This window comes from Poecilia reticulata, chromosome 7 (assembly GCF_904066995.2).
Source record: "Poecilia reticulata chromosome 7, P_reticulata-male-v2, whole genome shotgun sequence".
Classification (NCBI taxonomy): Eukaryota; Metazoa; Chordata; class Actinopteri; order Cyprinodontiformes; family Poeciliidae; genus Poecilia; species Poecilia reticulata.
Window position 1 is genome coordinate 31,520,845 of NC_088836.1, and position 12,716 is coordinate 31,533,560.

The 12,716-nt window shown below is 41.5% G+C and overlaps 1 protein-coding gene across 2 annotated transcripts in view; it reads left to right on the forward strand.

The window, feature by feature from the left end:
- Window positions 1-12,716, forward strand: part of LOC103461922 (cryptochrome-1-like) — a 37,275-nt gene that overhangs the window by 9,487 nt on the left and 15,072 nt on the right. For both annotated transcript variants that reach the window (XM_081609327.1, XM_081609328.1), the window contains exons 3-9: window positions 3,116-3,224; window positions 4,014-4,156; window positions 4,980-5,164; window positions 6,639-6,727; window positions 7,382-7,522; window positions 8,619-8,930; window positions 9,856-10,007. In XM_081609327.1, the coding sequence (XP_081465453.1) occupies window positions 3,116-3,224; window positions 4,014-4,156; window positions 4,980-5,164; window positions 6,639-6,727; window positions 7,382-7,522; window positions 8,619-8,930; window positions 9,856-10,007 (1,131 nt within the window). The remainder of the gene's footprint in view (window positions 1-3,115; window positions 3,225-4,013; window positions 4,157-4,979; window positions 5,165-6,638; window positions 6,728-7,381; window positions 7,523-8,618; window positions 8,931-9,855; window positions 10,008-12,716) is intronic.

Genomic DNA, 12,716 nt, shown 5'->3' on the forward strand with positions numbered 1-12,716 from the left:
AAACTGAACATGCAAATGACTGTTTTACTGGCATCTTGTCCTCTGAAGCACATTGCTAGCTTCTTACCTGAGCCTCTTGTTGTTTGCCTGTTCCAGGCACATTCAGCCACTGGTTTTAAACAGTATTACGCTGTTTTTAACCTCTAGTGTTCAACGTTTAATTTGATGGTGTGCTTTTAAACTCGGGGCTGCACAGTGGTGCAGTTGGTAGAGCTGTTGCCTTGCAGCAAGAAGGTTCTGGGTTCGATTCCCGGCCCCGGTCTTTCTGCATGGAGTCTCCATGTTCTCCCTGTGCATGGTGGGTTTTCTCTGGGTACTCCGGTTTCCTCCCACAGTCCAAAAACATGACTGTCAGGTTAATTGGTCTCTCCAAATTGTTCCTAGGTGTGAGTGTGTGTGTGCATGGTTGTGTGTCTCTGTGTTTCCCTGCGACAGACTGGCGACCTGTCCAGGTGACCTGTCCAGGGTGACCCCGCCTCTCGCCCGGAATGTTAGCTGGAGAGGAACCAGCACCCCTCCTGACCCCACTGAGGGATAAGGGTGTTAAAAAAATGGATGGATGGATGGATGGCTTTTAAATTCAGACTTGTTTTTTAGTCTTGATTTAAAGGAACTCAGGGTTTCGGCTGTTTTGCAGTTTTCTGGAAGTTTGCTCCAGATTTGTGTTGCGTAGAATCTGAATGCTGCTTCTCCATGTTTGAAGACCTGAGAGGTCTGGAAGGTTGATGCATCAACAGCAGATCTTTAAAGTGATTTATAAACTCTTCTGTATCGAGGTTCTTTGTGTGCTTGTTTGCTTTGGTGCAGCCATAAAACCATTTGCTTCAACGCTCTGAATCAACTGATGCAGACAGCGAGTATCCTGTCCTACAAAGCAGAGGTTTCTAGGTTAGCGTCAGAGCAAGGTTTTACTTTTTCACATCACTGTTGCGTCTAAATTACAAAACCTAAAGCTCTTGTATATGAATACGTAATATCAGTTTTATTAGGGTAGATTCTCGACGTGAATGGCCATTTTTGAAAGCTTTGTCTGCTGCCCTAAATGGTGAGCGGACAGGCTGTCTGCCGGCTCATGAACAGGCTGGCACGTGCCTTATTGTGTGCACTGCTTTGTCTCGCAGCTCTGTCTGTCTGCGTGAGGATTGGGAACAAGCGGAGCTTTAGCTGAGAGCTGCGGCTGCTCAGGTTCAGTGATTAGCCAGGAGTTGGACAGAAGCCGCAGAAGTTAGCTGAACGCCCTGCAGCTGCCGGCTCCGTTTGGACCGCAGGTCGGTCCAAACGGCTAACCGGTTTAACCTCAGAGCTGGGTAGTAACCAGTTACATTCACTCAGTTAAATTTACTTCAGTAACTTTCTTGAAACATTGTACTTTGAGGAGTATTTTTACTACACTGTACTTTTTACTTTTCCTTGAGTAAAGATATGTTGAAGTATTGCGAGTACGACGTTTGGGTCCCACCTCTGTGTATAAAATAACTCGAGTACAATAGCTGTAGAGATGGACAACCAGTTGGTCTCACTGTAAAAATAAAATCACTTCTTGTCTAGTTTTTAGTGTAACTGTCTTAGTACTAGTACTTCATCAATAGTAAGGAATTGTTAACTTAAAACAAGCTCTTAAAAGTTAGTTTTGTTTTATTACAAGTGTACTAACATAGAAAGATGAGAAATGCTTGATGAGATTTTGCTTTTTGCCGTTTTCAAGGTTCAGTTTTCCGTGATCTTCTTGACTCTGCCGGCATTTTGTGTTTTAATTTAGTTTAAACTGGAGCAGAGGATGTGAATCTACAGAGAAATGTTTTGGGCCCAGTCAGATTCCTGGAAACCTTCATCCTCCGTCCCAGTAGCCATGACCCCTGTCGCCGTGCGGCGCTGCAGGATGGGAACGGCTTTCACTGATGTGACGCTCCTCTAACCTGAGCAGCAACGTTTGCACACAATGAAATGAGTTGATAATCAGCTGAAATGCTCCACTTTTAAAACGAAAACTCTTTCAGGTCAAACTCAGAAATACTTTAAGGAAAATTAAATGTGCTGTTGGTTTCCATCACTTTAACAACCTTTATTACCATTCAGCAAACTCTAAACAAATCCTTCCTTTTACCTCAAATGTTACTGAGCAGCAGGGGTGTCCAAGCTGTGGCTCGTGGGCCATTTGTGGCCCTTGGATTGGTTTTGTGTGGCCCCTGACTGCAATTCAAGAATGTTATAAATTTGGCCATCCAACACTTTTTGTAATGTTTTTTGGGGATATTTTAGATATAAAGTTTATATCTTCTTAAATGGAAAATGTTAAGTACAAAACAAAAATATTTATTTCGATAGCCTTTTTATTATCATCATGTTAAACATCCAGCAGATTTTAGCACACCTCTCCATCACATTTGGCTAAATGCAAAGGTTGTAAAAGAAAAGTCTTTCTTTTGTGGCTGGAAATAAATTAAGAACATTTTATAGGGTTATAAAATGGAAAATAATGAGTCACATTTTACCGTTTCCACCGTTTTCAGTGAACTTTAGCATCTCAGCCACTAAAAGGTTAAAGGTCAAAGAGAGCAACAAACTTTTGTTGGTTAAAATGTGCTTATTGCTGCTTTTCTTTATTCAAAATAACACTTTTGGTTGCAGAGCAGTCCAGAAGTTTTACCTTGATGTTTACACCTATTTAACTTTTTGGATTTGATCAAAATGAGATTCAAAGCTGTTTTATCTTCTTAGAAATCCCACACCTGTAAAAACACCTGTGACCTAAAAAGCCTCTTCTTTCCCAACCGACATGTGGAGATTGCAGCATTTCTGAGTTTACTCTGACAATTTCATCGAGCGGCAGCAGCTATTTTCTGGTGCTCTGTTGGAGAGCGGTGAATTATTTTTGCAGGTAGAGCGTTTTATTTTTTATTTTTTCAGGTTTCAGAGCTGCAGCTCACGTTGCCCTCCGTCGCGCCGCTCAGCTCTAGATGCTGCTTCCTGGCGCTTTGCGGCGTCCGTGATTTCTCGCACAGTTCCCTGACCTGAAGCTGACGCCGGGAGCGCGCCTCACAGTCAGCCTTCAGCAGCCTTTCACGCAGGTTTAGATCATCCTTCCTGTTGTTAATGAAATGTTTTTCCTCTCCAGGTTTCTGCTGCAATGCTTGGAGGATTTGGACGCAAGTCTCCGAAAACTCAACTCCCGCCTTTTTGTCATCCGGGGCCAACCAGCAAACGTTTTCCCGCGCCTCTTCAAGGTCGGCACAGAGACGCAAACGGCGCTTCTTCACTAATGCCAACACAGACGTTTTGTCACATCGACCAAAATTGTTGAGTCAAAAAAAAAAAAAAAAATCAGGCAAATAAAGTATCCCAATTTTATTTTATTTTTTCTCAAATCTGGTTATTTTGAGACTTTTTTATGCTTGTGTGCTAGGGCCATTGTAGATGTAAAATTATAGTAAAAAATGTTATTTTTACCAAAGAAACTCAGAAATTGAAATTCAGCAAAGAGGTTTTCTGGAAAAAAAAAAAAAAGTCAAATTTTCTATTTTGGGAATTTTTCTGAATTTCAAAAGTTTAATATTTAAAATTTTTGAAACTCATAAATTCCCATGTTTTTTTGTTCAAATGTGCAAAATTATTTCTTTAGGGCTCGATTGAACAAATGTATTTTCAGTAGTAAAGAAAAAGATGTGTTAGTAAATAAATAGAAGCTAATTTGGGTGTTTCATAAACACAATTTTATCTTGATTTTAGCTCGGTTATAAAAAGACAAACCCTTAGTGTTGTACTTTACATTTCATACTGTAAGAAAATTTGAAATTAAAACTCTCCATCTGCATCAACGGGCCAAATTTGGACCAGTCCAAGGGCCATCAATGGCCCTCGGACCGCACTTTGGACACCCCTGCTCTAACACATTCTTGCATGTAAACCCACAGTTTGTTCTGGTTTTGGTTCGACTAACACACACACACACACACACACACACACACACAGAGAGAGAGTTTATTGACATGATTTTCTGTAACTTGTGACCTCAGGAGTGGAAGATTTCCCGGCTGACGTTTGAGTACGACTCGGAGCCGTTCGGGAAGGAGCGGGACGCCGCCATCAAGAAGCTGGCCATGGAGGCGGGGGTGGAGGTCATCGTCAAGATATCGCACACACTCTACGACCTGGACAAGTGAGACCTCGCTAAGAAATTTGTCATTTTTCTAATAAAGCCTCAACCTTTCAGGTTATTTATACATCTGTAATAAAACATTAATGTGGCTAAATATCAAGTGTTCAAATTTAGTCATATTTAAAAAAAATAAGACATCCGATGACGGCCTGTGTTCTTTTTTTATTTTTTTTCACATATGCAGATTTAATATTGAGTTTAACAATAGTGGAAAATGTCGAACAATATAAACAAACAAAATTAAAATGTTCTGTTAAATGCAATAAACTGAAATTGTGGTGCAGAAATTGCACATATTTTAATCCTATTTAAAAGGGGATTAAAATATTTAAATAATCTCAAATATCATTAAATATTTCTTTGAAAAGCCCAAATTTTCTTAGATTTTGAAATGAGCCATTCTACGGACACCCATGAATCGGTTTGTGTGAAATAATCTCTTAAATAAACTTAGTTTGAACCAGACCTTTGTTCTGCAACATGAAAAAAATCAAAAACATCCTGAAAAAAATCCAAATAAAAACAGAAGATCCTTGGCCTAGTCAAATCCTAGATGTTGATGCTATGGAACAAGTTGAAACGTTCTGAACAGAAATCTCCCAGCTGACAGTGAGGAGTCGGGGAACACGTTCCTGTGATTTCTTTTGCTTAATGGATAAAAAACGTTTATTTTAGTTTTTTAAAAGCGGTAAAATGACTGTATTTTTGAATAAATAAAGTCGAATATGTGAGCAGAACTTTTTAAAGCAGGTTTTATAACTCCTGTGCCATAACTGGCTCTAAATCAGTTCATCCTTGTTTTTCTTCGTTTCTACGTCTGAAGGATCATCGAGCTGAACGGCGGTCAGCCTCCTCTCACCTACAAGCGTTTCCAGACGCTGATAAGCCGGCTGGACCCGCCCGAGATGCCGGTGGAGACGCTGTCGGACGCGCTGATGGGCGGCTGCGTCACGCCCGTCGCTGAGGACCACGGCGAAAAGTACGGTGTCCCGTCGCTGGAGGAGCTGGGTGAGGAAACCAACGGTTTCATTCTCCTCATTCATTTTTAATTCCATCAAAGGAATCACATTTATTTACTGACTTCTACCGAGAAATGTTTCAGGAAACCCAAATCTGCCTTTACTGATGAAATTTTGCTTGAAACGGAAAGCAGCTTTAAAGAGACAGTGACCCAAATCTGGTTGTTACTGCTGAGAATCAACAGCATGTTTCTATTTTTTCACCTGAGCCCGAAAGAACTTGCAAACCTCATTTCTTTCTTTTAACACAATTTTGTTGTACTATCAGAATTTTTTTTTCTACCTAATTTGATGATTTTTTTCCATAAAGTTTGAACACTGCTGATTCTCTATGTTGTATATATTTATTTACTAAACATTTAAGAGGAAAAACTGGGAGCAATAACAACAAAACGTCTCTTAATAAAAGCATTAAGCGCTTTCAGTCCCGTTTCTCTATTTCAAGCCTTTTCCTATTGGATTATTTAGGCTCAGCTGCTTAGAGGAACCTTCCAGATGCCTGCTTTCCATTCACAGACCTTCAGTTCATTCATATATTTAGCCGGTCTGCAGCCATCTGCAGTTTACACCTGCTCAACCCGACTCTTTCACTGATCCACCAGCCGCTTAAGCTTCAGCTGGACTGTGTCTCTGTGCAGGTTTCAACCTCATAGGCTGTGATTTATCCCAGAAATGAACCAGAGGCCACGTTTAGCCTGCTTATCCCCACTCCGTCCAGACGTTAAGTTTTCCGTTCAGAGTGCCAGGATCCTGGCACCATCTGATGGCTGCAGCTGCGCTGCGGGGGAAACGGCGCCCTCTGCTGGCTGCAGCTGCGCTGCGGGGGAAACAGCGCCCTCTGCTGCTCAGAACCGTTTGCGGTTTATTTCTAACCCAGAATGTAGCTCCAAACTCCGTTTGTTCTGTAGATGATTCATTTGGGAGTGCAATGTTGCAGCAATAAACGACCAAGCCTTGCTACGCCCGGATGCTTTCACAGAAAGAAGACACTTTATTTCAGTTTTTTTTATTCGTAGTGACGTAGTTCAGTGTTTTCCACAGAATTTATCCATCTATTTCAATGAAAGTTAGAAAAATTGGAATTTCATTGTGGGAAAATGTTTGTATTCTCAGCTGGACTAAAATCTGATTTTCTCAGTTTAAGGTTTGTTTTGCATTGATTTATATCTAAATAACTTCCTTTATCTTTGATTTTTCACACAACATTTTCTGCTTTTGTCCAACTCTTTAAGCGTTTTGGTCTCCAGACAACCTGAGATCAGGCAGTAAAACTCGTTTGTTTCCTAATGGATCCAATTTAAATACCAAACCACACAAAATACAGTCTTCAAAAAACACAAACTGTCATTTAAATGATCAATTGTGTTTAATTTAATGTAGTTTTGTTTATTTAACGAAACGAAATTCTGTTTACTGACATTTGAATGCTGGATTTAAAGGTGATTTAAATGACTATTTTTCAGGTTTCGACACCGAGGGCCTCCCTTCAGCTGTGTGGCCTGGAGGAGAGACTGAAGCTCTGACTAGGATAGAGCGCCACCTGGAGAGAAAAGTCAGTATTACACCCTCATGTTAGGATTACAGAGCCTTTATGATTAATTATCCTTTATTTATTTTAACAAGATAATGTGACATTCTCTCTCCAGGTGATGAAAACACTTCCTGTTAAATATATAAATTGGTTTCTAACAGAAAACTTTTCTTCAAAGAAAAATTTCTACTACTTTTCTATTTCTGTATTGGTTTTGTCCTGTTTTTTTATTATTTCTTTTGCATTTTCGTTTTGGGTTTTTTCAGCACTGCAGGATATTTTTTTGTCATGAAAAGGTTAAACTTTTTCTTGTTGTTTCATAGACATAACAATAAGCTGTCATGCATATACAATGGTGTAAAGTAGAAAAATTTGTGAGAAAAAAAACTTTGATTTTTAAATTAATGTGAAAAATGTCATTTTTTTTCTCACAATTTTTCGAACTCAGAAATTTCCTCTTGAAAGTTTTTGAGATTAGTCTCAACATTACTGAGAATGTACTCCCGTTTTCTGTCTGTAACCGTCACACCTGCTTTATCAGACGTTTGACGTTTTCATGGATTTAATCAAACAGTAAACAGAAATTTCTCAATTTTAGAAACAATCGTTTTAAGAGATTTTGCCAGATGTTGACCAAACATCTTAATGTCTGTTCATCTCGTCTCTGTGAACCAGGCGTGGGTGGCGAACTTCGAGCGTCCCCGGATGAACGCCAACTCGCTGCTGGCCAGCCCCACCGGCCTCAGCCCCTACCTGCGCTTCGGCTGCCTCTCCTGCCGCCTCTTCTACTTCAAACTCACCGACCTCTACCGCAAGGTCGGCCCCTTAAACTCACATCACGACCGATTCAACCTAAATACATCGATAAAACCCACCAGCAAACTGTTAGAATACTGACAAGCAGCTGTCAGCAGTTTGTCTTTAAATTAAATGATATTGAGCATCTTTTCAAATCGATCAGTCCGTCCAGGGTTTCACGATTGTTTTTGTGATTCTTTTGCATTCGGAATAACTAATTTTATATTTGCAAGGAGTTTTTCTTAAAAACGGAATAGAATAGAAAAATCCTTTATTGTCAACACGGTGGGGAAATTTCTTTGCAGCAGCAGCAAATCAATCAATCAATCAATCAATCAATCAAATTTTATTTGTATAGCACATTTCAGCAGCAAGTGCTTTACATAATTAAAATAAAACAGCATGTGACATTGAATAAACGGTGAGAAAGAGAATTAAAAAAAGAAAGTAAAAATAAAAACTAACATTTAAAACTTCTTTACATAAAAAACAGTGACAGCAAATTACTCACAAAAATTTTATATACAATATTTATAAAAACAGAACAAATAAATAAAAATACTGTGTAGTAAGAGGAAAAATTACAATAAATGTCACTTTTGTTAGTGTGCGGATGAATCACAGACTGTAACTTTATTTAAATTAAGGATAAGGCAGCAATAAGAAATACTGCCACCTGCAGGTGGGAGTTAGAATCACTTAAACCCTTTTTTTTTTTTACTATTTTGCAGAAATTAGACAGTGGCTGATGATGCTTTAGTGCTAAAAAAAATTAAATAAATCTCTTGATTTTTTGCATGAATTTTGTTTTGTTTGTTTTTTTAGCAGCAAGAACAATATTTTTTCACTCTTGCTTTATTTTGCCAAGTTTATTAAACGGCCCTTGTATGAATTTTAGTTAGAGCCACTGAATGTTTTTGATCCATATTACTAATAAATTAAATTAGGGAACATTTCCTTATTTTTAAATGTGTATCGCCATCAACAGTAATCAATGGCCACCTAAAATTGTTCCGAGCTGCTTTAAATGGACCTAAAATCAACGTTAAGCTGCAGGAAACAAAGTGGCATTAATAACCTGTTTTCCTCCATGTCTGTGTTCAAACGGCTCCAGGTAAAAAAGAACAGCTCTCCTCCGCTCTCGCTGTACGGACAGCTGCTGTGGCGCGAGTTCTTCTACACCGCGGCTACCAGCAACCCGCGCTTCGACAAGATGGAGGGAAACCCCATCTGCGTCCGCATCCCGTGGGACAAGAACCCCGAGGCTCTCGCCAAGTGGGCCGAGGCCAAGACCGGCTTCCCCTGGATAGACGCCATCATGACGCAGCTGAGGCAGGAGGGCTGGATCCATCACCTGGCCCGGCACGCCGTGGCCTGCTTCCTCACCAGAGGAGACCTGTGGATCAGCTGGGAGGAAGGCATGAAGGTGAGCAAAACGCCAGCTACATTTTCACTGAACTATTTTGATACAGAAGGAAGAGCTTCAGTCCTTAACGTTAGAAATGTAGCAAACATTGAACTTAACTCCGGGAGCCCAAAGTACCAGGAGAAGAAATCAATCCAGACAAATGAAATACATTAATATCGCATATCGACATAACAGATAGAGGAGCACTGATTGCAGTTTACTGGCCGATTACAAGCTTTAAAAAGCTGAATTTGCCGATTCCGATTTAGAAAGAGAGCAATTTTTTTTGTCTGAAATGTTGCTAAACATGGCTGCACAGTGGCGCAGTTGGTAGAGCTGTTGCCTTGCAGCAAGAAGGTTCTGGGTTCGATTCCCTGCCCCGGTCTTTCTGCATGGAGTCTCCATGTTCTCCCTGTGCATGGTGGGTTTTCTCCAGGTACTCCGGTTTCCTCCCACAGTCCAAAAACATGACTGTCAGGTTAATTGGTCTCTCTAAATTGTCCCTAGGTGTGAGTGTGTGTGTGCATGGTTGTGTGTCTCTGTGTTGCCCTGCGACAGACTGGCGACCTGTCCAGGTGACCCTGCCTCTCACCCGGAACGTTAGCTGGAGAGGAACCAGCACCTCCTGACCCACTGAGGGACAAGGGTGTAAAGAAAATGGATGGATGGATGGATGGATGTTGCTAAACATTTAAATAATTTCCCTCACCAAAACTTTTACGCTTCATTGTTTTTGCATGATATTTGTCTTTAGACACCCCCCTCCCCCCATTTTTCACCGTGTGTCACATTTACTTTCTCTCTCAGCCAGATGTGTTGATTTTTATATTTTTAGAGCATTTTCTGGAGTGCTTCCTTTATCGTGATGCCAGAACCATTCAAAAAAACCTTGTAGTTCCTGGGATAAACTCAGAAATGTTAATAAGACATTTTGCTGCCTCAGGTTTTCGAGGAGCTGCTTCTGGACGCAGACTGGAGTGTGAACGCGGGCAGCTGGATGTGGCTGTCCTGCAGTTCATTCTTCCAGCAGTTTTTCCACTGCTACTGCCCCGTGGGCTTCGGCCGGCGCACCGACCCCAACGGGGACTTCATCAGGTGGGTACCTTTCCTGTCATCGCCCATTGGTGCCAACAACCGATTCCCACCGCATGGATGCTGCCCTCCTTCCCTCCGTCCCTCTCTCTCCATAAACCAGATATTATTAGGCTACTGAAAGGACCTTAAACATGATCCAGGAAGTAGCTCATATTAATAGATTTATTTAAAGTTTTCCAGACTTGCTTTTTTATCTTTAGTTTATAAAATGAGGCTCAGATCAGGCAACCATTCAGCTGCACAGGCCAGACTAAAGCAGGTAACGAGAGAGAGATGGGGGGTAAATGCGGCGCCTCCAGATCTCTGGGTAAGTGATGAGATAGAATAAGACTCCTTATACGTTTTCCTATTTTCTTGTTTTGCCATCTTTCCATCTGTTCCAACTTCAGTACTGTAGTCTCTGGGATGTCAGGCATGTCTTTTCTAACAACCTCAGTGTAATCTTTAATTGTCTGTGAATGTTGGTGATTGTGAACACGCATACATCAGTAGGTTTATACCTGTTGCTAGCAGACGACTCACTGCAGAGACGTAGATTATTTCCTCTCTTTTTTTCTGGATGTAGCTCTGTGTTTGTGTTTTTGGCTCATCTGTTTTTTTATGGGGGGGATCGGAGGAAAAGTTCAGCTGTCCCTCTCCCCTGTTTAGATTGTAGCTGATTGCTTTTAAGTTGATTGGCCGTTCTCCAGCCCCCTCCTTCCACCCAGGCGCAGTCTGGGCCGCCCGGCTCCAGACCGCCCGGGGTAGAAGTTGGAAATCCAGCTGAGAAATCGGTGGCCGTTTTGTTCTGATTCTACCTGTGCAACCCTGAGGGACGGGCCTTGCTCACGCCCCAGCGGCGCCATCTGGGCAGGTTTGTGACTCGGTAGCGTCTCATTTCGTCAAAAGGGACTCTGACTGCTTGGTAGGGAAATGCAAACGCCTTGCCTGCGTTCGGTAGGTAGAGCTCTGTGAAGCATTTCCCAGAGGGTAGCGAGGAGAGGCGTTGGACCAGCTGTAGCTCTGCCATCGCGGTGTTGCACGGGTGGCGCTGGTACTCGTTACCTGCGCGGTGCCACGCGAGCCGGTCCGTTGTCCAGGCGCTGGGCAAAGCCCCTCGTCCGGCCCTTTGTGAAATGTTCAGTGGTGCTCTGCTTGGGTGAATGCAGCCTTGTTGGTTCCGGTGGGCCTGGAGCAGCGGCTGGCTTTACGCTGAAAAACAGCCATGGGTTAGCTAGTTCACACTGTGGTACCGCCCCAAATGAAGTAAAAATTAATCATATTTCAAGTACTGGAATTGTTTTTAATGCAATACATGCAGAAAAGTCCTCATTTATACCCAAAAACACAAGAAAAACAAACATTAAGCACCTTAAATAGTAACTTGAACATGAGATAGTTGTTACATTTATATGTAATAATTATAAGAATGTTTCTTTTTCGTATCACGGCTTATTCAGTTATATCCTAAAAACACAAGGAAAACAAACATTAACTGCTTGTAAATTAGGAGATGCTCGATGTGCCAAACGTCTTCAAAGTTTGCAAACATGCTAAAGTGCTAAACAAACAATTAGCTCTGCAGAGCAAATGTGCAGAGTAAAACTACTGCAACATGTTTTTACTAAAGTAAAGGTGAAAGAAATTACTCAAGCACAGAGTAACTGATCAAATTATCAATCATTTAATATTTAAAAACTACATAATCAGGTGGACCAAAATATAAAGTTAAGTTGAAATTTTGGTATTTTAATGATGGAAATGACAATAATTCACATAAATAACTAAATCGGGCTAAAGAAAATGTTTCCAAATCAGTTTCTTTCAATAAAAAAACTTATAAAACTTTAACAAATACTCCAGGTGTGTGTCAGTTATTTGTGAATTTTTGGTAAAAACATGTTTTTCATTCAGTGGTAAAGTAAAAGAAGTTTTAATCAAGTACAATAAAATCACTGTAGAAGTACAGCGTAGCAAAAATACTCCTAAAAGTATTTTATTTAAGTTACTCGTGTAAATAGTTACTACCCTACAGCCATTGTGTTTCTGTTAAAAACTTAAGCTAATTATTGGATACAAAAAGTATTTCAGCTGAAACAGTAGGAGTAAATCTCTCAGCTTTGTGCCACAGTGTGCAGAAGGTTTGGCTCCGCCCCCGACGCCACCCGCTGGTCCCTTCCAGGACTGCTCGCTACTAGCAGGTCGCGGATCTTCCTTTCAAAAGGGTTGTGGTCCTTTTTGGTGAAATGAGGGGGCTCCCTAGTGGGCCGGCCCAGAGTGTGGCGCTGTGGCCGTGGGGAGGAGACAGTCAGCAGGGGGGCTATGGGCCCGCTGACCACTTAAAAGGTAACCGCCACAGTCTGGGGGATGGGGAGCATGTGTGAGCTCTTTTCTCAGTCCACCACTGTCTGATCATGGGGGATGAAGGTTGGAGGGAGGGAGGGCGGGTGGGCGGGGGCCTGGAGCTGCGAGGTATAATGGGAAACTTCTGTCATCAAGTTTGGAGCATATTTCCTCTAACGACAGGCAGAGTTTTAGATGCTTTATTAAAAAAGAATATTAGGGTTGCACCGATTTTATCGGCCAGCCGATTCATCGGAGCCGACTTCCTGAATTTTGGGAGATCGGTGATGGGCCGATACGTACTTGCATGTGAAGCCGATCAGCAAAGGTGTGAAAATCAGCTGCTGTCTTCTTCTTCTCTCCTGTTAGAGAGGTTTTCTGTTAGCC